General features: G+C 42.1%; 1 protein-coding gene across 5 annotated transcripts in view; it reads right to left on the bottom strand.

Annotated features, from left to right (window-relative positions):
• Positions 1 to 27,224, bottom strand: part of CALD1 (caldesmon 1) — a 183,707-nt gene that overhangs the window by 19,763 nt on the left and 136,720 nt on the right. For all 5 annotated transcript variants that reach the window (XM_080818089.1, XM_080818087.1, XM_080818088.1 and 2 more), the window contains 4 exons: positions 20,093 to 20,239; positions 15,921 to 16,332; positions 8,735 to 8,877; positions 1,311 to 1,575 (listed from right to left, as the gene is read on the bottom strand). In XM_080818089.1, the coding sequence (XP_080674215.1) occupies positions 1,311 to 1,575; positions 8,735 to 8,877; positions 15,921 to 16,332; positions 20,093 to 20,239 (967 nt within the window). The remainder of the gene's footprint in view (positions 1 to 1,310; positions 1,576 to 8,734; positions 8,878 to 15,920; positions 16,333 to 20,092; positions 20,240 to 27,224) is intronic.

Here is a 27,224-nt window from a genome sequence, read left to right as displayed (position 1 = left end):
GACCTCTGCCTTCGGCTTGGGTCATGGTCCCAGGTCACGGGATCGAGCCCCACATCGGGCTCTCTGCTTGGTGGGGAGCCTGCTTCCCCTCCCCCACCCTACCTGCCTCTCTGCCTACTTGTGATCTCTCTTCCTGTCAAATAAATAAATAAAATCTTTAAAAAAGAAAAGAAAAGAAGTCTGAGCTGATCTTAGTTCAGTAATTGCTGAGGTCCCAGCTTGCAAGTGGCAAAGGATCCTGGCCCAGGTATGTTTGGTTCAAAGACACTATCATCCCAAGCTACTTCCCAACCAAAGGCAGCTGGCTCACTGAGAGCTGGAGTTGGAAGAGATCTTGGAATAATTTATCCAAACTTTCTGCAGCGGTCAGTCAATTTTCACAGAGGATCCATGTCAGAAAGCCATCGGAAGTCTTTCTGCAAAGTTCAAATGATGGAAGGTCACTATCTCCTAAGACCAAAGGGAACAGCTCTAAGCTGATTTGGAGAATTAAGGTCCAGTACTGATTCTATCACTTACTAGTCAAGTGACTCACAGAAGTCACTCAAATAATCGGATTCTCTTTTTTTGGTCTACAAAGTGAGGATAATAATACACCTCAGGATGAAAGGGAAGAATGCACCTTGTAAAGCTGTAGTTGGTTAAGTGCTTTCTCAGTGTCCAAACTTTGTCTTCTTGTAACTTTATCTGTTGTTTTTAGTTCTGTCTTAAAAGATGGAACACATTCATCTGTTCATCATTCCTGGGCTCCTGCTACATGCCTGGCACTGTGTTGGCTCCTGGGTTTACAGTAACGGACAAAGCAGATACTGCCCCTGCTTGTGATGACCTCATTTCCTGACTCTTCTATTAAAAAAAGAAAAACTATTTAAAAAAATCTCCCTATCAAAACTCTTCAAATATCAGAAAACAACTATCATGTGACTCCTGGTTCTTATCACTACTCTGCAGACCTCTTCATCTTTCTCTGCTTCCTGTTCTTTATTGAGAGACAATATAGGGGAATGGGTTAAGGCAAATGGGACCATGAGAAAATGACTAATCCACTTTGTGCCTCAGTTTCCTCATCTGAAAAATGGGATAATAACACTACCCACATCAGAAAGCTATAAATGGATATAAAGTGCTACAGATGAAGGTTTTAGAACTGTGCCCAGTGCATGGTTAGCCTTTTTATTCTTCAAATATATTTATGAGTCTATGCTCAAAAGAGCAGGAGCATTCCACCATGAAAAAAATTATTCCCGGGGCTAGAAGGGTCACCAGACATGGACTGGGGGCCCAGGGCAGGCGGGCTGCGCCCTCCTTACCTCCTCTCTGACTTTTCTCTCTGCTTCCTCCTGCTTCCGCTTCTGCTCTTCCTCCTCTAGGACCTTCCTTCGCTCCTCCCGCTTTTTCTTCAGCTCCTCCAGCTCCTGGGCTGCTTCTTGCTGCTTCTGTCTGAGCTTCTCGAACTCCTCGCTCTCGGTTTCCCCGCGGCGACGGCGAAGCTCCTCCAGGCGCTTGCCGGCCTCCACCTGCGAAGCGCCTTCGGCCTCCTTGGCCTCGCCGGCCCTTGCTCCCGCTCCCAGGCGGCTGTCCGGAAATGCAGAGCGGGGCGACAGCCGTCAGTCTGGCAGCCTCCCCCAGGGAAGGATGTCGGTCTGCGGGCTTTGCACCCCCCCACCCCAAAGAAATCTCTACTGCCCCTCATCACACAGTGGGTCTTCACACCAGCCCAAGGGGGTCCAGGGGTCTGCCTGCAACCTCAAGGTCTGAATCTGATCCCTCTCTGCCACTTACCCTTGGTTTCCAAGCCGTACAAGGGGGCAAACAGACATGGTCGGTGGCAAAATGGCGCATGGAAAATGGGCAGAAGAGTGCCACCGCTATGGAAAACAGCAGGGTGGCTCCTCAAAAAATTAACAGTGAAAGCACCATATGCACCGGCAACCCCACTTCTGTGTCTATATCCCAGAGAACTGAAAGCAGGATCTTGAAAAGATATTTGTGCACCCTTGTTCCTAGCAGCATCATTCACAACAGTGGAGAGGTGGAAGCAACCCAAATACCCATCAACAAATGAATAAGCGAATAGAAAGCAGTGCATACATACAGTGTAATATTATTCAGCCTTAAAAAGGAAGGCAATCTGTCACAGGCTACAACATGGATGAACCTTGAGGATATTATGCTACGTGAAATAAACCCATCCCCAAAAGACAAATCCTAAATAACGCTGCTTACGTGAGTTATCTCAAGTAGTCAGTTCGGGGAAACAAAGCAGAATAGTGGTTACCAGTGGCTGTGGGGAGGGGAGGTGGGGAGTTATTTCATGGGTATAGAGTTTCAGGTTTGCAAGATACAAAGTTCTGGAGATGTTTCACAACAATGTGATGCACTTCACACTACTGAGTTGTACACTTAAAAATGGCAAAGATAGTAAACTTAATGTGTTTTACCACAATTAAAGAAAAATCCATGATACATGCACGATACGACGTGGAAAAACCAGGCAAATCATATTTGTTCTATTTACCTCCTGGGCTATTCTTTGGATCCCATGAGATTACATACTAAATAATTGTTGACATTTATTATCATAAATACTAGTTATTATTGGAAAGGAAGGTATGTAATGCAAAACAGTGCTATTAGACTGAGTTCTAAAATCTAGGTGTGACCTTAGTAATCCTCTGCCATAAGTTACTGGTTAATTTGGATCTCCCTAGAACCATGGATCAGAACGGACGACTTGCAGGCTCAGGCGCAGGTGACAAGAAAAGATGGCTGAAACTAAGGCAGGCACCGAAAAAACCTGACTTATTCATGTCTTGAACTTGACTCTGGCTGCTGATTTCTGGAGATGAAATTACTCTTTGCCTCTTGAGTAAGAGCTGTAAGTACAGTAATATTTGTCCTTTCTTACACAGCTGTTCCAAGAAAGTTCGTAATGACAGCACTACCTTATGGCTTCAATTTGTGTGGTCTAACATGACGGGACTATTCCTAATTGTGACTTAAAATTACTAAATTAGCCCTGATGTGGTATAGTTAGGGTTGTTATTTATGCTTTATAGGCCCTTTTCACATTATTATCTCATTTAATAGTCACAATAACTAGCGAGTTAGCCGATTAGGTTAATACTACCACCTGGGTGGCTCGGTCATTAAGCGGCTGCCTTCAGCTCAGGTCATGATACCAGGGTCCTGGGATCAAGCCCTGCGTCGGGCTCCCTGCTCAGTGGGAAGCCTGCTTCTTCCTCTCCCACTCCACCTGCTTATGTTCCTGCTCTGTGTCTCTTTCTATCAAATACATAAATAAAATCTTGAAAAAAAATACTGCCATTTTACAAATTAGGAATCAATGTGTGAGAAAGAAAACAGTCTGGCCCAACTTTTGGTAGCAAGAAAGTGGTAGAGCCACGATTAGATTCTAGTGTTTCTCTACTAAGTATACTCTTCTTTCCATTGTACTATAATTCTATCAGGAGTTAAATATGGTTTGTCATAAAATAAAAAATCAATCAAATCAAGCATGTTAGCCTCTACCACTCACCTCCTACATTGATGACTAGAGAGTTTGGGAGGATGTTTCCTACCTGTAAGTCTCTAGAATTTCTACAGTCTAGGCCTGACTACCTTCCATGCTCCAGTGGAAGCAATGCTTCATCAGATGGCAGAGCTTATCAAACAGCAAGAAAATGGGTACGTTTTTTATAAGTTACAAATAAAATTGAAATTAGGGGTGCCTGGGTGGCTCAGTTGGTCAGACATCTGACTCTTGATTTCTGCTCGGCTTATAATCTCAGGATTGTAAAATTGAGTCCCATGTTGGGCTCTGTCCTGGGCGTGAACCCCACTTAAGATTTTCTCTCTCTCTCTCTGCCCCTCTGCCCCCTCCCTCCTCTCTCCCTCTCCTAAAAAAATAACATAAAAAAAGAAAGGAGATCACCCTTAAAAAAAAAAAAAAAGAAAACTGAAATTACGTTAAAGTTTTCTTTTGTGATTAAGGAGACTCCAGAGGGATTTTACTGTAGAATTGGAAACATGTTAAGACTAGAGACAAAACACTATCCCAGGAGTCCTTATGTTAAAATTTTACTTCAGAACTGGCATTCTTAGTGTTTTTACATAAATCATATAAATAGAGGAGAGAGGTCATTAGCACCTACTGACCCTGAGCTCCTTTAATAAATTTGCTATCTACTAGAATTATGACATTGATAATTGTCTTCAAAACACATTGCTATTGATACAACTGCAGCAGAGCACTGCGTTGTCACTGGAGCAAAATTCATGTCGGCTGCATCCTCCTGGCCCTTTAGGAGAATTTAGTGGTGTTCTCAAAAGTATACCTAGTTACAGACAGTCCTTAACTAAGAGACAAGGATGTAGCTTGCCAGCTGCTTAAGTACTTATTAACAAGCAGTGAGGTCATGCTTAACTAGCTCTGAACACAGGTAGCCCATCCCTAACACTTTGTCTAAGGAACAGATGAATTACCACTGTCTGGTATCATTTATTCCATGTAGAGAAGGGGTCAGTGTTTCTAGTGATGGAACAAGAAAAAGAATAAGACAGAAAATGAGTTCAAGACTGCATTGGTAATACTGATCTTATGCATACATCTCATGCTTTTTAAACACTGAAGTAGTTCTTTTTTTTTTCCCCAAGATTTTCATTTATTTATTTGAGAGAGAGAGCATGTGTGCGCACAAGCACAGGGGTGGGGAGGCAGAGGGAGAGGGACAAGCAGACTCCCCCTTGAGTGGGGGACCAACTCAGGGCTTGATCCCAGGACCTTGAGATCATGACCTGAGCCAAAGGCAGACGCTTAACCAACAAAGCCACCCAGGCACCCTCAAACATTGAGGTAGTTCTGAGTATACCATGTCCTTTCCAACCTTTTCAAGCTGCAGGATGGAAAAATAAGTCTTGTGGATCACAATCAGCATAAAACAAAATGAAACAGAAAACACCAGAGTGAACTGCATAGAGCAAGGGAAAGTGCCATGTCTTGACATGTTTGTTTCAGTGATAAGTCTCTATGCAGCTCTGTACTGGGTCATGATGTAAAATTTATTTCTTACTAAGACTTTAGGTTAGATGTTAAAATATTGTTCTAGGTTCTTGACAGTTAAAGATAAACTTTTTAAATTTTGTACTCAAACAAATGTTAGAGGGTCCCTTGAAACTTGGATGTTGCCCTTTCAGAGTCTTGTAAGTTCACAGGTCTGTGATGGTAGAGAGACAATCTCTCTGCACTAGTTCAAGGTCTTCACATCTTCAGAAATGAGTTTGCTCTTCCTTTTCATCATGTTAGTGGACGGACATTGGACTGGCAGAACGCATCCCTAGAGAAAGTTCTCTGAACTCCACTAGGTGTCGCTCAGTCTTCATTTTGGACAATGAAAAGGTCCATCATTAGGGACTGGTTCAGTTACTCGCCACACACCCATCCATGTGGGAGAATATGCTAACATTATTAACTGTAAGCTTATATTCGCTGGTCCAGAAGGGTAGCTATGATATAATGCAAGAATCAATTTAAAAATATATATTTATAGTTAATACACACATATACATGCTATATATATTTCTCTATTTTGAATATATACACATAAAAAATATCTGGATAAAATATTACTGGTAGTTATCTTTGGGTAGTGGGTGGTTATTTTTGTACTTCTATTTTCTGAATGTTTCATAATGAGTATCCTTTTTTCCCTATAATTAGAAAAAACTTTAATTACCATGTTAAAAATAGACCACAAAACAAATACATTTTGTGCTTTCTATAAAGCCCTTGGTATAATCTGCTTTTTCTATACTTTGCTAATTGAGTTGATTTTTTTTTTTATGTGATGCTTTAGAGAAAACAATCTAATCACAGAAAACAGAACTATCAGATGCCTGGGTGGCTCAGTCAGTGAAGTATCTGCCTTCAGCTTAGGTCATGATCCTAGGGTCCTGGGATCAAGCCCCACATTGGCTCCTCGCTCAGTGGGCAGCCTGCTTCTCCCTCTGCTGCCACTCCCCCTGCTTGTGCATGCGCATTCTCCCTCTGACAAGTAAATAAAATCTTAAAAAAAAAAAAGTCCTTTAGAAAAAGAAAAATCAGGGGCGCCTGGGTGGCTCAGGCATTAAGTGTCTGCTTTCAGCTCAGATCATGATTCCAGAGTCTCAGGATGGAGCCCTGCATGGGGCTCCCTGCTCAGAGGGAAGCCTGCTTCTCCCTCTCCCACCCTCTCTGCTTCTGTTCCCTCTCCTACGGTCTCTCTGTCAATAAATAAATAAAATCTTTAAAAAATAAAAGAAAAAAAAAGAAAAAACAAATATCAAAGGGGGCAATAATTAAATCAAACATAAGGAGCTTTGGTCAAAACAGGAGCAAGAGCTTTGTTGACGTCACCTCTACTCGGCTGTACCAGCATGCCCTCAGCACAAGGGTGACACTAATATGGAAATTTCTCTCAGAAGGTCTCTCCCCTCTCCTTGGCTTCCTTAGGCGTATGTCTAGATGAACATCAGATCTTTCACCACGAACACAGTTTGTTCTCAGTTAGGCTAGTAGGCACGAGGCTATTCTAAACAGAGGCTCCCACTCCCTTCTTTATAAAGTTCCTCGCTTTTTAAGTACATACAGCAAAACCAGGCATCTCTGCTTCCGTTGGCATCAACTTCAAACTGAAAGTAAAACTAATAACCTATGTTGGCAGCTAAAAAAAAAGAATGCTATGGTGGGGGCTCATTTCTCTCTCTCTCTCTCTCTCTTTTTTTCTCTGCCCAAAGATGGAAAAATTAAGGCCAGAGTCACATTTTAGAATTCTCAGTGCTATACCTGCTGCCATCCTTGCGATTTTATCTCTTTGAATTCCCAGCTCTCTGGATTTCTACACTATGGGCATGTTAATTATTAATGTGAGTTTGGACTAGAGCTGGTTGGCAAGTTTGCTAATTGTTAACTTCTTTCTACTGAGAGATTTAAAAAAAACATTTTTTTTAAAAAAGATTTTATTTATTTATTTGACAGAGAGATAGAGAGAAATCACAAGTAGCAGAGAGGCAGAGAGAGGGAGGGGGAAGCAGGCTCCCTGCTGAGCAGAGAGCCCGATGCGGGGCTCAATCCCAGGACCCTGGGATCATGACCGGAGCCGAAGGCAGACGCTTAACCGACTGAGCCACCCAGGCGCCCCAAAAACATTACTTTTCTTAACAAAAAATGTACTCATACCCCCAAAACCTATTTTAAACTATCAAATAATAAGACAGTAATATTGTTAGGCAATATTCGTTGGATACTTTTCATGAACCTGACACCATTCTAGGGTCTTGAAATATTAAACTATTGGCACTCCAGCAAGCTTTGGGCTTGCTTTGGACAACCATCAGGAATCAACTCAGTTTCTAGATTTTCTATGAATTCTTAATAAACTCTTACTGCTCTACTTAAAGTCTACTTTCTGGCCAATCATAAGGAACATCTATAGGATTTGCATGTCCTCCTCCTTTTCAGTTGACTTAGGCATTTTCTGCACACATTTTCTTTATAGGCTTGCCCTTGGATTAATGTGATTACCTTTCCACTCAAATTTTTGTCTAGAGAAATTGTTTGGGGGGGGGCAATTAAATTTCCCCATTTTAGCTTGCTTAGAGGAGCAGAGCCCTAGTAGCTCTGCTGGCTTCTGAATGCCACAAAGGCTTTGGGATAAGGAATATGTCCAGCTTCTACACAATACCTGCTCGTGGGGACTTTCTTATTTGAATTGTTCAGAAAAACAGGGTCTACAGGCAAGACTGCTGCCAAAACAACCCCATGGGAATCCACGTTTCAGGGACCCACAACTTTTCCAGGACATCTGGCACAGCAGCCAGTGACATAACAGAGGTAGGAATTTGGCACCAATGGTTGGAGGGAGTGTATGTGTGGGAGAGTGGCACAAGGCATCATGTGGCCAAGTGTCCATGGCCAGCTTCTGTAACTTGAGTCCTTCTACAGAACTGGTGGGGATCGCTTAGTATTCAGTGTATCTAGAAGTAAGGATTTACCTGTGCATACTTGTCTGTCTGCCCTAAAATCAACTGTCCAGATTTTTAACTTGATGGGGGGGTGAGAAGGGGAAGCTGAAGCTATGCCAGAGGGTTCTCCAAGGGGTATTAAATGGAGTGCGGGTGCCCTGCCCTATTCCTTCCTCTTCGAGATTCCCAATGTAAATTAACATCAAGTGCTCTAGAAGCTCGGTGGTAAAGAGATCTAATTAACTTAGTTTAACCTAACATTTCCTGAGTATTTGGCCACAGGACAATCTCAGTTTTAAGCAACATTTATTTATAATCTTTAAAAAAATATATATTCTTGAAAATGGTACCGACAAATGTCTCTCAGGAAACTGGCTGGACCATACAGAGAATCAAGGACATTAGCTCCAGTCATAATGCTTTCTAAGAAACTGATCTTACATGAGCATATTAGTCACGGAACAAAAACATGGATCCTAAGCATGATCTGCTTTGCTAAATAATGGGAAAAGCAGATTAAATCTTGTCTGAGCACTGACTGCTGGTCTTCTCTTAGTGATTGATAGCCTGACCTGCTGACTGAGTATCTCGGAGACAATGGCCAATGACTTCACAACAGAAATATGTTGCCCGTTTAGCACGTTTCTGTCTGGAGGCACAGGATAGGGAGGCTGATTATTATTTTTTCCTCACATGAGAACACAGTCCTTGTTAAGGAGCCTCTGTTTCTTACCTGAAACTATTCTCGGTGTGTTTAAGTTTGTGCGTCATGAATTCTCCATTCTGTGACTTCACTTCTGTAAATCCCTTCTTTCCATCCAAGAAGCTCTTCACTTCTTTGGGCTCTTTGTCCTTTTTAATCTTCTCATCTTTGATCTAACCAACAGTACACATCAGGAAGAAACATAATGATAAAAGTCCCATTAGGTTTTGGTTGGTATCACCAAATAAGACCCAGAATTATTAAGAAGCCAGGAAACTCAGAAGTAAAACCAACCACTGGAGAATGATGTGGTAGAGCTGGAGTCAGAGGAAATTCTTAGAGCGTGAGCTATGGTCCTCCAGCCTCTGCACAGAGACCTAGACCACAATTTTAGGAAACCAAGATCATCCCTGATTTCACTGGGGTTTTGTTTTCAAGAGCAGTGGAGGTTGTTACTGTTTGGAAATGATTATTTTCTGGGAATTCCATGTAAGAGTATATCTTTCTAGTTCTCACTGAAAAGAGTGATCATTAGTGTGGCATTGATGGGAGAATGGCCTGGTTGGTTGGACAGGTTTTTTTTTTTCTTGGATGAAGACTCTGTCTTAGAAAAGGACACAAATGTGTTGAGGAGGGAAAAAGGAAACCTACCAAGGAAACCTACCAGATCTGCCAAGCCAATTTTGGCATTTGGCAGAGGTAGCCCACCCTTGTATTTTAATCAAATGAGTAACTAGGGTCCTGAGGACTGAAGACATAATAACCCTACCTTAGGGGAAACAACTCAGACCTGTGGGACCATGTTGGTAGTCATCTAAACCACTATGTTTCTAATGCAATAGGAAACCGAAGTGGTTTTGTGATTGTTGGGGAGACAGAGGAAGGTAATATATGGAAAGTGGGTGTTAGCTTTAATTTTTGTGAGTTTTGTGTTACAAGGTCCTTACAGTAAATGAGAGACATTATTTCAAAACAAAGTGAATTTACATAGCTTGTTAGGGGGTTGAGATTACCTATATCAGCTCACCCATTCCTAAACCATGAGTACCTATATCAGCTCACCCATTCCTAAACCATGAGTGTGAAAACAGAAGAGGTTCATGATTGCTCTTTTCAAGACAACCAGGGACAAGACACTTATGTTCTGGAACAAGCAACAAAGGAAGTGCAGGCATTAAGAACTTGGGCCTTCAGGTGACGCCCAAGATGGCCTCCCCTTATCCAATCTCACCTTTTCCCAGCTACTCCTCTGATACCCTCTGAACACTTACTCCTGAAGTGCAGGTCTTACTAAGCACAGTACTTTTATTTCTCTTCACTGATGAGCCTTGAGTAGTCCTTTGCCTGATGGCCTTCTTTGGATGTTATTTGATTAAATGACCACAGACTGACTATTCACTACCATGTGGCCCCTAGTTAAGACTTCAATCTTCCTCCAAGGCTGTCCCTTGGACATGCTGAAAAAGGGGGCTGTTCTTCTGCCATTCCCTGTCAGAGCTTTGACTGGAAGTTAAGAAAGCTGAGTTTTTGGTCCAGCACTGTCAGCAGACTAGCTAAAATGAAGTCACCTGATTTCTCTGGAAGGTTGGCTCTACATACATAAAGAAGAGAGGATGGACCAGAGGATTCCGTCCTCATCCTTCATCCTGTCATTTCCCTCTTGGCTCCTGATTTGTTGTGAAAGGCTAGAGAGAAGAGAGGGAAGCTCTGGGCTGTCCTACAGCTTGACTGCAGCTCCCTGGTGGCGGTTCTTGCCCCACAGAAAATCTGTGTTCTCCGGGAGGGCAGGAGCAGACATTGCCTGTTCTCGTCCTGACCTTCATTGCTGGATATTGTCCTGGATACCAGGGACTGGAGTTTAAATCCTGGTTAAGAAGTATCTGGGGATGCAAATTTGGGTCCTGTTTCAGGAATCCACAAAACACATTCTGAGTCAAATCTCATGGTTTTAGGAGCACTATGCAAAGAGCAATTACCTTTAACTCATTTCTCCCATTTTGGGGTCAGAGATATTTCCAATCTCCCAAAATGCATTATCTGACTTATTGACCAAAAATGTGTATAAAATAGATTTGTAAAACAATACATGTCTAAGAGAAGAAAAATCCCCCTCCCCCCATTTCCAGCTCTGCCTTTATTGGCAGTCTATAGGGGATGGATATTCTCTTTGGAAGACTTTCTCAGAAAAATTCCCAATGATGGGGCACCTGGGTGGCTCAGGGAGTTAAAGCCTCTGCCTTCGGCTTAGGTCCTGGTCTCAGGGTCCTAGGATCAAGCCCTGCATCGGGCTCTCTGCTCAGCCGGGAGCCTGCTTCCTCCTCTCTCTCTGTCTACTTGTGATCTCTGTCTGTCAAATGAATTAAAAAAAAATCTATTAAAAAAATTCCCAATGAAATAATGATTTGAGTTTGCAAATAGTTTTTTCTTTCTGGGAAATAAATAAATAAATAAATAAATTCCAATGTGCCTTTAAATCTTAAGGAGCATAGTGGAATAGATTCGATAGATTCAACCTAAACTCACGAAATTCTGAAGGAAAAGCATTTGATCTGCTAGGTCAGAATGTTACCATGAAGAAAATCTGTGTCGATGGGTTCATAAGTATCCTGAAGAGTTAACGTGCTTCACATTCAGATAATATTAGCATATGAGAGGCTCTGGTCAAATGAGACATTTGGATAAAACTCTGGATATTTGGGATATCCAATGGGCTAACAACACATGGGTGTATGGGAATTCAAGTGATATGTCCTGGTGCCAGAGAGACCCTCAAAGGGTCAAGTGCACAAGTCAAAAAGACTGAGCTGTCAGCCTCTGCAGAATGATGTTTTGCATTATTTGGTTTCAGGACAGTGACAAGAACCGATGCAAGTTACATTTCACATTAGGTCTGACACATTTCTGTTAGACTCAGAAAGCTCACTTCCTTTTCTGGGTCCAATGTCTGCCACATGGATGTCTTTGCTACTGCAAGTTTGGTCTGTGAACAACACGGACCTCAGTGGTAAGCTCGGACTCCACCCTAGACCCACTGAGTCAGATTTTGCATTTTGTAAGATTCCAGGTAATTTATAAGCATGCCCATGTTTGGGAAACTTTGGTACATGATATGAATATCAGTGTCAGTATTACATGAACAACTCTGCTGGACACAAGTTTTCTGTTAGAGGCCAGGAAGAAAAAACCAACCAAACAAATAAAAAAAAAACAATTCAGGGGTGAAGAATGAAAAAGAGGCATTTTTTTTTAACTGGGGAGGAGAAAAAGAAAGCTAAGGTTCAAGGCTGGTGATGTTCTGTGTTCCATCGCCGCAAACAGTTAAAACTGCAGGGCTGCAGGCTGACGGTTTTTTTCCTGAGGTATTGGAGTGACTTCTGGAAATGTTTTCTCTAAGAAGTCTCACGTGATGTTTGTGTTTACTTGTGGTTGACTGATCCTCCTTAGCTCCTTGAAAGGAAATTTTTTTGGGGGGTTGTTTTTTAACAAAAAAGGAGGGAAAGGGAGGAAGGTGTTGAAATGGCTAAATCATGTAAAATATGATTCAAAGTTGTTTACATAAAGTAACCACACAACCAGCTGGAGGGGGGAAATCTAGTCATCCAACTAGTAATTCACGTATGCAATGTTAAAGCAGAGATGCCAGATTTTTTCCCTTCCTCCCTCCCTCCCTTCCTTTTTTTTTGAGCCTGGATTGAGTGGCTAATCTGGCCTTGTGTAAAAAAGGGGCCAAAAGTTTTGGGATTCTAGAATGGGGTGTAGAGCAAACTGGGAAAGGGGCAGGTCTGAGATGGTTATACCACTGACACTGTTGGGAGTGGGGCCGTCTCTGAAAAGAGGCAGAAGGATGATTTGGCTGACCCACCATGAGCCCTTTCTTGCTCAGGGGCATGATACATAGACATAGAATGTTTATGTCATTAAAAACAAATCACATCTTAGGGAAGCCAATTACATTTTAAATACGGAATCCAAACGGGGCTCTTTCAGCTTCCCCTCCCCCACTGAGTTAGGACCTCATGCCCTCTTCCTTCTGTAAAGCTATCCACCATGAAACACCAGCTTTATCCAAGAGCCTAAGTGGGACATTTTTGTTTGAGTTTAGCTCCCAGTAACTTTCATTTTTTTGCAGATGAATCTGTAGGTGTTTTTCTGCTATGAAATGAGAACAGCGCTTCCCAAAAACATTCAACCATTTCCTTAGCTGCCTCATTTGAACCAAATTCAGCTTTCTAGTTCTCAGCCTCTATGATTCCACCTTCCTTTAAATGGGTGGTGTCTGCATTCAGTATTGACTCCCAAACCCCCTCAAGTTCCATTAGAAACAGGAAGGTACGTACATCTTAACCAAAATAAACAGAACATGATCTAGGGGTTCTTAACTTTTTTTCTGTGAATCTTATGAAAAAGCATTTAAGAAAATAACCATCCCCCTGCTGAATCTGGTTTACCTAATTTTCCAACTACGGATTTTTCTGTTTCTTAATATGTGCCACAATGGGCAGACAAATGCAGCGGAAGTCGATGTGAGCTGATCCTCAAGAGCTCTGATTCAGTCCCATGTGCAAAGTAATCCAAATCTCCCTACCTTTGATAATTTAGTTTTACCACATTTAAGCACTTTGAACTTATGAGAGACTGCTACAATTTTTAGGATTACTTGGGGCCGACACGAGGCCAGGCTTTCTGATGTGGCATTTTGATCACGTGGGGCGTGATGACATTCTCTGGACAGCGGCCCTGCCCCCACTGACTCGCTCACTTACCTACAAACACCCCGGCACCAGCTCCTGTGTGTGCCTCAGAAATGCAATGCAGAACATTTTGCCAAACTTTTCTTTTGAAAATCAAATACCATCTTCAGTTCATCGAATTTTCTACTGAGATGGGGGCGGGTACTGTTTTTCCTTTGGAAAGTTATATCATTAATCAAAGCCGGTTGAAAATACTCCACAAGTGAAATGCAAGTAGGATGGTTCAAGGAGAAAAAAAGAGCACTTAGAAGAGCAGAAAGCGGGAAAAATGGATCCGATCAGTGTTTTTCAAGATTTCTGTGACCCACAGCCAGAAGGACAATTTCTGTCACGATGTAGTACTGCTTACGATATCTGATATCTTCTATTTGTTTGGTTTCGTGTCTTAAAATGTCATTGACACATTTAACTACTTTTGAGATGCTTTAAAGTTGATTTCACCATTCAGTGAATCATGAAGGTCAAGTCATGGCTTGAAAAACACTGGATTAGAGGTTACAATTTTGAGATCAGCAGACCTGAAAAGTCATGGAATACCCTCTCTGTTGTTTTACATTTAGATTACTTCTCAGTAATATTTACCTCTTTTTTGAAGGTAGGCTTGTCTTCTTGGGATTTTTCTCTTTTAACTTGTGCTTTGGCCCCCTTTTCTTCTTCCTTTTTATTTTCAAGAGTGGCAAGGTCACTTGTTTAAAAGAAGCCCTTTCTAGCTTACAAGAGTGAGAGGGTGCTCAGGTCACTTTGCATGTGGCTCAGGACTTTGCTGACTCAGTGCTCACATAGCCCTGGGTGCCAGTGATTTTGAACAGCAACGTGGGATAGTTTCTTTCCACCAAAATTGTTTCTCATGTGCCTGCCATTGTGCTCCCTGAAACCTAGCGTGACGTGGTGGTCCTTTGTGCATGTTTGCAAACCTTGTGTGTGGTTTGGTGCATTTTGTTTCTGATGGTCCCAAATGTAGCTGTGCTCATGAGCCCCATGTAACAAGCAAGAGTGAAAGACAACTTCAGCACAATGCAGACTCAGTGACAAGAGTTCTCTCTGCAAATGTGAATATGCAAGCATCTTTCTTTCTCTCCTTTTTTTGTGGGGGTAGGGATGCAGGCAGTGGTTAGCTAGAATGTTTTTAATGCAGGCTTGCAGACAGAAAAAAAGTCTTTCACAGCTTGCAAACACCTCCTCCCTCCACTTCCTTTTCTCAGGCTACATGAATTTATTTGTGTCATCCCAACGATAAAAGCAGCAAAATGCATGCTCTTAATTACCAGTCGGTTATAAACCGATGCCACTCCAGATGAATGGCTTTCTGCAAGTCTGCATTAAGCTCAGGTCTACATGATGGCAAATCGTGGTTTTGACATACTTAATGAAAGGTCCAAACTGGCTTCTTTCCCTCCTTTATTACCAGGTGATTTCAAGGGGGTTATTTTTGCCTTCTTAAGATGCAATTTCTGACCATGATTCTTTATGTCATTTTCCCACCCCACCTTTTATAATTTTTAATTAAATGCCAAACATATGGATAAGGGGAAGAGTCACAGTCCTCTTGCCTCATGTAGACCTATGGCTAGAGGTAAATTGTTAAAAGGAAAGAATGGAGATTCAGGTGCAGAATTATAAGTCAACACAGCACTGCCACGCTTATCATCTTTGGGTTAATTCATTTTTCTGGTATTCATAACAAGCAAGCACAGAGCAATTAATCTCTCTCAGGCTGTCCTAGTAAATTTGGTTGATTGAATATTTAGCCATCGACTGATTGCTTCATGCTTGCATATTGCTATGGCCAGAAAAAATGAACAGCTTGCCGACTGAGCAAGCACGCGGGGCTGCAGAAACGTGCCTCGGCCCCAAGTCTGATGTGCATTACATTTCTCCCAAGTCACAGGCATCACACGTTTGGTGCAAAATGTGTACTGTACCTGTTTCTTTTGCACAGCTGTCTGAAGTTTATCTTCTTGTACTTTCTTTTCATTTCCCCATTTCCCTTCCATTTTCTCCTCTACCTTTTCCCCTTTGTGCTTTTTCTCTTGCATTTCGCTTCTGTTCTCTTCTAGCTGCCGGAGCTTCTGCTCTTCTATCTTAGCTTTCTCCTCTTCCTCTGCCTTTGCCCGCTGCCTCTCCTCCGCTGCTCTTCTCTCTCGCTCAGCCCTCTCCCTCTCGGCCGCCTCCCTCCTTTCTCTCTCTTGCGCAGCTGCTCTCTCTTCTGCTTCCAGTCTTGCTTGCTCCTCTGCTACCCTCTGCTCTTGCTCAGCTTTAATTCTGTCTCTTTCCTCCTCTTCCATCCTGGCCCTGTCTGCCTCAGCTTGCTCCCCCGCTTCTGTCTCCATCCTGCCATTGTGGGCGGCCTCGTCTGCACCCTGTTCCTGCTCCTCCTCTGTTCTAGGCTCTTCTGCACTGAGCTGCCCCGTTTCCAAAGGCGGGACCACCGTTTCTGTTGTTCCGCCTTGTACGGTCACCTCTACCTGATTTTCTTCCCGGCTCCCTTGCTTTGGCTTCTCTTCCTCCTCTTCCTCCTCTTCCTCCTTTTCTTTTTCTTCCTGCTTTTTCTCCTCAGCGTCCCTCCAGTCGTTCTTCTGATAGGACTTGGTGACGATTTCCGTCTCCTCTATCTCGTATCTTTCCTGGCGACGCTCACTCTTTTCTTCCTTCTCTGCGGCCTCGCCGTCGGCGGCGTTGTTCTGCATCCTCCTGCTGGGCAGCGACAGGCCCGCGTCCGTGACCGTGGGGTCGAACTCCTTCTGCCGCTCCAGGGCTTCCTGCAAGCGTTTCTGGCGTCTTTCCTCCCGCCGAGCCAGACGCTCCAGGAGCGCAGCCTCGTCGTCGCCCTCCAGCTGCGTGTGTGTGGTGCTTGTCTTGGCCTCCTCGTCGGCCACACTGGACAACAGAAACGACACCAAAGACAGCCTGCTGATTAATGGGTCAGCGGGATCTGCGTGGCCTGATGCGCGCCCGGGTGAGGCTCGCGGCCCCGTGCGTATCCAGGGGACCCCCTCCCACCCCCGGTACCCATTTTTCTGGTGGCGCTGGCCTGCCTAGTGGTCAGCAGACCGTGCACGCAGGCCTCTGCCTTGGGTCTTTCTTCCGCCACCGGCATCTACTCTACCTGCAGGAAGTGCTTTTGGAATCGGGGCAGCCGTCAGACAAAATGGAGGAGGCTCAGTGTATAAATACCTCGGCTCCCCACCTTTTGTGCTGGATAACTGGGGTGCCTGCGCCGCCCTGGATGGAGGTAAGCTCCAGATCCCAGCAGTGGCCATGAAACCTTTATTTGGTTGCTCTCCCTTCCTCGGTTCACTGTCCCACACTGCGACTGGTGTCTCTTGGGATCGGTTCCCAAATGAATGACTTGGGCTTAAATCTTTTTTGTTCTAGAATCTGCTTCTTGGGCAACTCAAACTAAGACAAGGACGAAACTGAGAAATGAGTTCCTCTAGTATCATACAGTATTTTCACCTGTTGCCAAGTCACCTAGAAATCCTGAGCTGGATCTGTGGGGTGCAAGGCACTTGGAAAGGAAGCAAGTATACATCATAGAGTGGTGATGCTGTACTTATGCCAGTGACCCCCGTGGTACAGGCATCTAACCATCCGTCACAAGTCATGCTCCCCCTCCCGCAGTCCCAGGGAAGTCATAGCCAGTCAAGGAGTCTATTTCTGATCCTCCCCTCTTCCTTGCATCTAGGTGGAGCCCTGTGTCCAGTAATTCCCAGTCGAGTGTGAGCAGAAGTGATGTGTCTAGACCAAGACAACTCCAAAGCAGAAGTGCATTCTTCACCATCTCTCTCTCTGTTGACTAGATAGAAAACTTTAAAGCCCAGAAGTTGACAGAGTCACAAGAGGAAGGAAAGTACGTGACCAGTTCTGTTTACTACTCAAAAATACCACACTAGACTCATTTGTGCTACTGTACCAAATTACTAAAATCTGGGGCTCCAATGAGCTCCAACCAGCTGACATTACCCTAATGCACACACCACCTTCACTCTTTGTCAAGATTTCCATGAATAGAGGGTCTTTTGCCCTTTTCTGTGGTAGACAAAGAACAGTTAAATTTGATGTTTATTCAAAAAGAAAAGCAAAATATCTAAAAACCAAACTGTACCAAACCTATCACCTTACTCACTATTATAGCTCAAAGCCAGAGTACTTGGTCTCCACTGGCATGAAACAACCAGTCATGTGATACCAGAAACTGTGACCAGAGTTGGAAGAATAGGTCTTATAATGTTTAGAAACTCCATCAAATTTCATAGTTCATACTGAACTGGGTGGGCCCTTTTGAAGTTTGAATTCACTTAATTTTGGAAAAACACATCTCACATTTAACAATAAGAAATGGCAGAGTAAAGGCTAGATGTTAAGCTTCCTTGGCTTTAACTCTTGCTGTAGGACACTGTCTCCCTGAATTAGACAAGTAAGTATTAAATTTCCCTAAAAATACAAATAGCTTAGAATTTAAGGGGAAACATCTACACGTAAGGAATCTGGATCAACTGAATACAAATAATTTTTAGAAGGTACCACAAATTCCAAAGCGTTAGCCAGATGAAAGTACTCTTGAGTAAAGAAACCAACAGATAGGGCCATCTTGGTGGCTCAGTCGGTTAAGTGTCCGACTCTTGATTTTGCCCCAGGTCATGATCTCAGAGTTGTAACAAAGAGCCCTACTTTGGGTTCCATGCTGAATGTGGAGCCTGCTTCTGATTCTCTCCCTCTGCAACCTTCTCCCACCACTGTTCACATGTGCATGTACTCTCTCTCTCTCTTTGCCTATTTATAATCACAATGATTATCAGTGGAGTTGAGTACCATTTAGGGTCATTCAGCCCCATGAAGGACACTTCTTGTGGATAATTAATATGTTAGAGATAAATTATATGTTCTCAGATCTGAACATGCTTTATTGAAGGAGCACCTGGGGCTCAGTTGGTTAAATATCTGCCTTCCGCTCAGTCATGATCCCAGGGTCCTGGGATCAAGTCCTGAGTCAGACTCCATGCTCAGCGGGGAATCTGCTTCTCTCTCCCCCTCTGCTCCCCTTGACCTCATGCACTCTTTCTCTCTCAAATAAATAAATAAAACCTTTAAAAAAAAGAATATGCTTTACTGAAAAAGAATGTGTGAACCAATCAACAGCATGAAATAATTACTACTAATAAATGTGAAAAAAGAAGAGAAACCACGTAGAAGCAAGATTTTAAAAGGCAAGAATACTACTAGTAACTTTTAAGCCACTGTTAATAACCAGATTCAGGAAAGGCCTCAGAATGCCATTTCAAAACTTTCTTTCCCTTCCTGTTCAACTCTAGAATAAAAAAGACAGTGAATGACTATGCAGACCTCCTCTGTAAGGCTCTAATAACATTTTCCCAATAATAGTTAAAATTAGGTGCTTATTATGTGCAAGGCACCATGGGTTTCATATGTAGTATAATCTCATTTAAATTTAACAACATTCCTAAGAGAGAGGTACAATTTTCATTTCCATTTAACTGAAGAAACACAGTTAGGGAAAGGCCAAATTGGAATTCAGAGACCGTAGTGAACCCTAGAGAACATACCCACAACCTCTTTGCCATACTTCCTCCTTAATTAGGAGCTACCTACCAAAAACAAGGTCTCTATGTCTCTACCTAACCAATAGGTTTCTCTATTGAGTTCATCAGGTCTGACAGAATCTTCAAGACTTTTAGAAACCTGTGTACCCACTCATACTTAGGTTCAAGAGGCCAGAACTGTTTTCCTTCAATTTTTTCTTGTTGGATTGACTTAAAGGAACTACCAACAATGCCCTCCCAACACACACAAAATAAAATAGACTAAAACCAAAACTATACACAGAAGCTTCTGTCATAGCTTCACATTTATTTAGCCCATACTTGTAAACAAAAATTATTTTTTTCTCCAACCCTACCCCCAAATATTCTCATCTTTTTTATACCTTGGGGCATAAAGTGACATATGTGTGAGCTTATAAAAGCCCATTTTGAAGAAGTTGAGCCGATTAGGAGTTTTCAACTGTCCTGATCACTACCAAAGCCTGTATAGGAAAAAATGTGCTAGTAAACTCATAAGCTTGTTTGAATAAATACATTACATTAAGCAGGATTCTGCACCTTGCTGAATATTGTAGGGATCAGAGAATACTGACTGAGGCTGTAGATCAGGAAAAATAAGACATCTGCCATTTACATCTACTTTAAAAATTCAAATATTATTTGCTACTGGGAGGCATAGAGGACCTATTAAGCTAATAAATCTTCAGTTCAAAACAGACGACAACACCCTAAAGAATGAATGTAAATAGTTTTCCTTACTTAAAGATGTAACCTATCATAGTTAGTAAATAAAAAGATTATTAGACTGTAAAATAAAATAAAATAAAGCACTTCAAGTGGGGTGTGTGCAGGGGATGACAGAGGGGAAGAGAAGAAAGTAGTGGTGTCTGAATTTCTAAATCAGTTTGACTGCCTTATCTGATTAGGGGCCTACAATGACCACAAAAATGACTGAATAAGTTAGACTGAAAAAGAGTTGAGCCAGGCTGAGAAGGGAATGCTTTGCCCAGCACATTCCATTCATCAGACAGGCTAAGAAGTAACTTAGAAGTTCTCCATTCCGGGAAGGACAGTACCTGTTCTGGGCATTCACCTCCACCTGGTCAGTCACCTGCCCCAAAGATTCTTCCTCCTGCTTCTGCCGCAGCCTCTCCTGCCGGGCGCGGCGGCGCCGTTCACGGGCGGCCTCTTCCTCGTCGTCATCGTTCCTCTGGTAGGCGATCCTGCAACGTCACAAAGACAACCTCTTGAGCATGCCAGCCGCCAACCATCTTCACCAGGATCTTTGCCAGATCAGCTCTGAGTCCTTTCCTGACCTCAACCACTGACTGAACCAGAGAGTTCTAAATGGATTGTTCCATTCCATAGAGACGTGATCTACATAGTTTGCAAACTTCCAAGTATCTGAAAAGCATGAATCTAATAGCTACACAGGACAATTTCCAGTGATCAAATAATAGCTTAACCTAAAAAAAAAAAATACACAAAAGCAGGCTGTGCAGAAACTGTGGGTAAGCAAATTTAAATATCTTTACTAAACTACTTATTCGCATGTTAGGATTTAGAGGCAAAAATCTGAAGCACTGAATCAAAAAATAATCAAGACACTCACTTAAAAGATTCAGCATGTTGTATAGAAAAGAATCAAGTTACCAAGCCAGGATTTTGGCATTAGTAAACCCAAATTGCTAATTAAAATGGAGAGTAGGATACCCTCTTTGCTTGGATTTTATTTTTTCCTTTCAGTTCCTGATCACTGGAGAGGGAAGGTGTTACTGACAACTGATAGGAGGGTTTCCAAGTCAGTGCGGCTCCCTGTAAGGCCCCCCTTTTTGCTCTAAAACCCATGCGTTAGGATTCTACCCCCACAGGTTGGGCCTGTCGTGGTAGCCCCCAGGTGTATGCGTAGATAGAAACCCAAGAGCTGAGGCTGGTAGGGGAAGCACAGAGGACTCTGTACACATAGATGGTATCGGACTTTTGTAGTTTGTCTGAAGCAAATACCTATTTAGGAAAATTATACAATCACCATCACTGCATTACGTACATTTCCATTAATATTACTCCCAAATCAAGAATTGGAACTGGGGAACTACAGATGTCCAAACTCAAGAGAAAGCAATCTGCATGGTTACCCTGGCTACTTGTGAAGGAGGAGCACATCTGAGATACAGAGTCCCAAGGAAGCAGGGCTAGGCTGGCTGGCCCAGGGCCAAGCCGGCCCGATGGGGCCATGGGTTGGGATGGAGCCGCAATGCACAGTGGGCAGCTTTTTACATTAGGGAGTTAAAGCCCTTGTCTTATGATATTACTTACACATCTACAAATAGATATCCAGATATATAAACATTTCATGCTTATAATTCTTACATAATGACAAACCTAAAATAATTTCCAAATGAAAGAAAATAAAACAGCAGAACCATGTAATTTGTACCAACAATAGGAACCTACTATAACTGATGATGGTTTGCTTATGTTAGATTACAGATGAGACATCTTTAGGCTTAGATCCGACATTTTATTTCGTCTGTGTCTATCTTTTGACTTCAAGAATACAAACACTATGAATGTTTTTCACCTATAAAAAACAAGACTAACAGTTCTGAAGTTTGGTTGGTTTGTTCTTTGTTGCTTCAGAAAATCTGACTTCATACTTACTAAAATCTGCTAGTGTGCGATACTCAAGTGTCAAAGTAAGTAACTAAAATGTCATAGTAATTCTGTGAAACTGACCGGTTTATTTCTACAGATCTGGAGAGAAGGGTGGTGTGATCTCGTTGAAGGAGGACTAGGTTATGACTCAGTAAACCTCGTTTCTAGAACTGCTCTCTTACTAGCTGGCAGCCCAGCCCTTTAACCTGAGTTAAAATCCCTTGCCTGTAAGTGTGTGACAATCAAATGAAATCCCAGATATGTTATGGTATGGTGTTTCACAGTGCAATATTCTGTTGTTATTAGCAAAGTTCACTTGAAAAGCTGCTTTGTGAGGAAAGATGAGTTCAATTTTAGACGTGTTGAATTTGAGGTGACAGCATGACATGAATCGAATGTTCCTTTCTAATTCAATCACACTGTAGTTTGCAATCAAAAGCCCTTCCCAGTGGTTTGGCTTTAGTCTTCAGATTCTTGGCCTAATGTTCCTTTGGCTTATTTCTCAGTAGACAGCTTTAACCACAGCAGGGAGAATGAGCCCTTCATGACTGCTTCCCAAGCTAATCAAACAGAAAGGCTTAATTCATTCTTCTACATCTCTGGATCAGCCGTGAGGTCTTGGCTACTACTTGGGGGCCTTTCTTTTCCAAAATAAGCAAGAGACCTAAAAGCTCCATCTGGGATATCCTATGCTAAAAACAACTCCCCCTGTCTTCCCCTAAATGGCATCTCCCGTCAAACATTCAACTTCCCACTATACTTCAAAGATTTGAGATATTAACTGCCTTCCACATCCCACCTACCCAACTTGATCTGCCCTCTCTCTAGGCCAGGTCATACTCAACCCTTCTTCATCTTGGATTTCTCCTTGGAGGGGTGGGCTGACAACCAGACCACACACTCTTCTGTCTCTCCTAACTCTTCTTGTTTGGTATTCTTCATTGGTAGTTCCTTGCCTAGGCTACACAGTTATCAGAGCTAGATTTTTAAGGATCTTTTATTACTACCAATAAAGAAACATATTAAAGTTGTTTTCAAAGTTCAAAACAAACAAGGAGCCAAAATACTTTCATGGTATTTTGAATCACAACATGCCCAGTTGCTGGCTTAGTCACATACCACTTGACTTTATAAGTGAAATTCTGTCCCTGCCAAATGACTTGATATGTGTGGAAATTCTTCGACTCTGAGACTCCCTTCATGAGCCTCAGTGGCTGCTCGGCTTTTAGGCCTCACCCACAGCAGCTCACCCTTCATGCTGCTCCCACAGGTTTATTACTTTTCATTCAAAATGGACAGCAACTCAACTGCTTAATTTTTTCAGATTCTAAAAGTAACATACATTTCTTATTTGCTTAAACCAGACACTACCAGATGTGTAAAAGAGAAAGTGAGAATCAGCTCCCTAATCATACCACTCAGATATGGACACAACATCTGATATATTTTACCACACATTTGTTTTGCATGCATGGATACTTTTGTTTTTAACAAAGTGGGACCGTGTTATACATATCATTTCATAAACAGTTTCTTTATTTATGACTGTTTTTAACACATTTGCAAAATCTAATCTTCAACAGCAACACAGTATTCTGTGTATAGAACTACATAGCAATTATATGGATGTACTATTCTGTAACCTATTTTCTGTAGATGGATAGTTAGGATTTTTCCACCTTTATGTTCTTATAAATGAGGCTGCAAAGGACATCATTATAGATATGCTTTTATGTTCAGCTATTTATCTAGGAAAAATTCTCAGAAGTTAGCATTTCTGAGTTTAAGAGTATCTTCATCTAAAAGGCTTCTTTCTTTTTAAAAAAGATTTTATTTATTTATTTGATAGAGAGAGACACAGCAAGAGAGGGAACACAAGCAGACGGAGTGGGAGAGGGAGAAGCAGGCTTCCCACTGAGCAGGGAGCCCGATGTGGGGCTCAATCCCAGGACCCTGGGACCATGACCTGAGCCAAAGGCAGATGCTTAACAACTGAGCCACCCAGGTGCCCCTAAAAGGCTTCTGATACATGTTGGCAAATTGCCCTTCAGAAAGCTATACAACACCAGCAACATAAGTGAGTGCTAATTTCACTCCAAGCAGAATTTGTCCAAAGGACAGGCGAGTATGCAGCATCCTTAATATATCAAATGTTAGCACAACCTCTACTTGGAACTCAGGTAAAAACAAAATGTTAACATTTCTAATCTTCTGCACACTGGACTTAAACATATTTGAAATGCTGCTGACCAGTAAAAATCATCCCTAACACCCACTGGCTTGTAATAAAAGTATTCCAATCCCTTTGGTTCCTTCTGTGAACCTTCAGCAGATGCCAGCCGAAAGCAGCCCGGTGGTATTCTGCTATTGGTCCCAGATGACTTGGGGCAGTGTGGGACCCAAAGGTCCTCAGAATCATCTGAGAATGGTTAAACTATGTTTATTAGAGATTTAACCATTTTACTATGATCTGTTCTTCTAAGAAATTGGTAACTCACTAATGATAGGTAAGGCACCTCTATTAAACATCAGTTTTGACTGGCCAGAATCCATGGTTTTCCCACTCCTGCTGGGTGTAAGCAGGTTTATTATGGAGTATTATGCTTTGTTTCTGCTAACCACCTTCACTCGTCTCTTGGAGAACACCTTGTGAAAGATATTGATCTCACTACAGGAAGGCCAGTGCTGCTGGTAGCATCAAACATTCGGAAGGAAGAGCATGTGTGTGTGTGTGAGAGAGAGAGAGACAGAGAGAGAGAGAGAGAGACAGAGAGAGCAAGAGAATAAGTGTTAAAAAGTCTCAAAAGTCCATAAAAATTACATGATGTTATTTGATTGTGTCAGTGGTATAAAAAAAGGAGAGAGGACTGGCTTGTCTTTCATTCCCAGAACCAGCAGCTTAAAGGTTCTGGTGTTATAAGAAAAAACAGAACTATGCAATGGGAAAACTTTCTTGGAATGCTGTGGCTTTCACACCAAAGACGTTTTAAGTTTTTACCACCAGAGCCCCACAGCCTCAGTATATTCAAGTAACAAGATAATCACGTTACATGCTGTGCCGTTTAGACAGAAAGTTCAAATAAATAAAAGTACTGCAGACATGGCAAATAAGAAAGTCACTGAGGAATCAGTGTCTACATTTGGACGGGCTGGGGTCTGAACGCATGCTAGACGGGAGAAAGGCGAAGTGGCGAAGCTTCTGTAGTAAGACATTGGAGCAAAGCGCTAGTCATCTTGCCTCAGTATTTCCCTCACCCCATCTTCCCCATCAAATATTTCTCAAGACTTGCACAACACTGGCAAAATTCTTCTAATTTCACCTAGAGTATAGGCTGTTTCATTTTGTTTGTACCCTGTGTTCCCCACAGTCTGAAGGGTATTGCCCTACTGCCTTTCATTTTGTCTTTTTTTTTTTTCCCCATTTGAGACTACAGTAGATCCTTAAAATTTTCAAGCAAAAATGCTGGCAATGTCTTTTATTAACCAAACAAGATCTCTTATCGGGAAGTCGGGTTTAAAAATAGGATGAAGAGAAACAAGAACCGTTTTTATGGAGGGGGAGGAAGTTGATGTTACTGCATGTTTAGGAGCGCCGAAGACCTACAGAGAATGAAAAAGAAGTGTGGTTGAGTCTATAATGAGTTTAAATTTACTTATTTTATGTTGATAATCACAGTACTACTCTGAGAAATTAACTGGACAACCAAATAACCAAGTTTGGATTTGCAATCTTGCTACTGTTTTTTTCTTTACATTCATGGTATATATGATACAATTATTTTGCAACTTAAAACAATTTAATAATATATTTGATGATTTTCTAAATCAGTTCATCAAGACATAATTTATTCTTATCATCTACTGCACAGAAGCCCTCGGTTTATTTAACCATTTTCCTTTCAACAGACATTTGGGTTTTTCCTGGCTCTTCTCTGTTGCATACGGTGCTACGACTGTTGCATACAGTTCTTTCTTGTGCACGCCTTTTATAGGGTAGATAACTGGGAAGTGGAATAGTGTATGTTCATTTAAAGATTCTGTCCCATCACCCTTCATAGTAGTCACTCCAGGTAGTTCGAAGTGAGAATTCCCCATGCTCTGTCACTTCAAATAACCAAGTCACATCAACATACATTAAGGCAGCCCCCTGCTAACTGACAGGACCAGAGAAAATATTTAATCTTCTATATCTTGGATAGCAGCGGTTTCTACTATTTTAAGAAGGTGGAACCTTTTAAAATATTAAGAAGGGCGCCTGGGTGGCACAGTCGGTTAAGGATCCGACTCTTGGTTTCACCTCTGGTCATGATCTCAGGGTCATGAGGTCGAGCCTCACATCAGGCTCTACGCTCAGTGTGGAGCCTGCTTGAGATTCTCTCCCTCTGCCCATCCCACTCATGCTTTCTCTCTTTCTCGCTCTAAAATAAATAGATCTTAAAAAAAGTTAAAAAACCCAAAATATCAAGAAACATTAAGATATCATGACAACTGCTTATATTTTTGTTATTTACTAATACAATGTTTTATAAAATGTCTATAAATTCAATAATACAGAAAAGGGTATCTGTTTTCTAAACCACTGCATTTCTATGTATTTGAAGAACAGTTTCTCTCATACCTGAAACAGTTATTTATCAGACCACAGAAAGTTCGGGCGTGGATGTGAATCTGGGAATCTCTTCCAGTACCTTCACCACTAGAGAACCACAGGTGTACAAGAGATGACAAGAGCAACACAGAACCGATTTTGAATTGTTACCTTCAAAGCCTTTTGTTTTTCACATCCCTCGTGCTAATAAGCACACCCACACACACACATGCAGACCCACAGGTTAAGTGAAGAAAGTCACAGAGAAAATAAAAGGCTCAAAGCACTAAAATGAGGCCTATTTATTAAAGACTTTTTTTAAAAAAAGAAATAAGGAATGTTTCACGAATTTGCAGGTCATCGCTGGGCAGGGGCCATGCTAATCTTCTCTGGATTGCCGCAAATTCAGTGTCGGTGCTACTGAAGCCAGCACTGCTTACTAAAGACTTAAAGAGGTCCCCGTGCAGATCAGTGTCCCGAGTCTCTCTGCTTTCCTTGTCTGTGCCACATTCTCGTATTTTAAAAAGAGAATACTGCACCTAAAATTCTAACAGATTGAATAAACTCACCACCAGAGATCCTACCAGTAGTTCACCATTTGCAAATTCACAATAACCTGTGGGCTGACAGGGTCGGCTGAACTCTCAGATTGGCTCTCCCTTCCCTGCAACCCACACTATTTCCACTTTCACACTTTCATTTAAGGAGTTGTCTGAGAGAAGGTGGTGTTGGTTGAGGGGGGGAGATTCCAGGTTGTAACTGAGACACTCAAACTTGACCACAAACATGATCCTGTCCACAGCATTCTGCAGCTCTCCACTCCTCACAGTGGCCAGATTCAGGAGAAGGCCTTAAGGAAAAATGATTTCTTCTTCCTTTTTTTTAAAGAAAAACTTCTTAGTCAATTGCTTTTGTCTGATTTCGCTCACTCTTAGGTTCAATGTCATTGTCTTAACCTGTGTCTT

Source organism: Martes martes (genome assembly GCF_963455335.1).
Source record: "Martes martes genome assembly, chromosome: 11".
Classification (NCBI taxonomy): Eukaryota; Metazoa; Chordata; class Mammalia; order Carnivora; family Mustelidae; genus Martes; species Martes martes.
The sequence above is the reverse complement of the archived record's forward strand: the minus strand, read 5'-3'. Positions and strand labels throughout refer to the sequence as shown.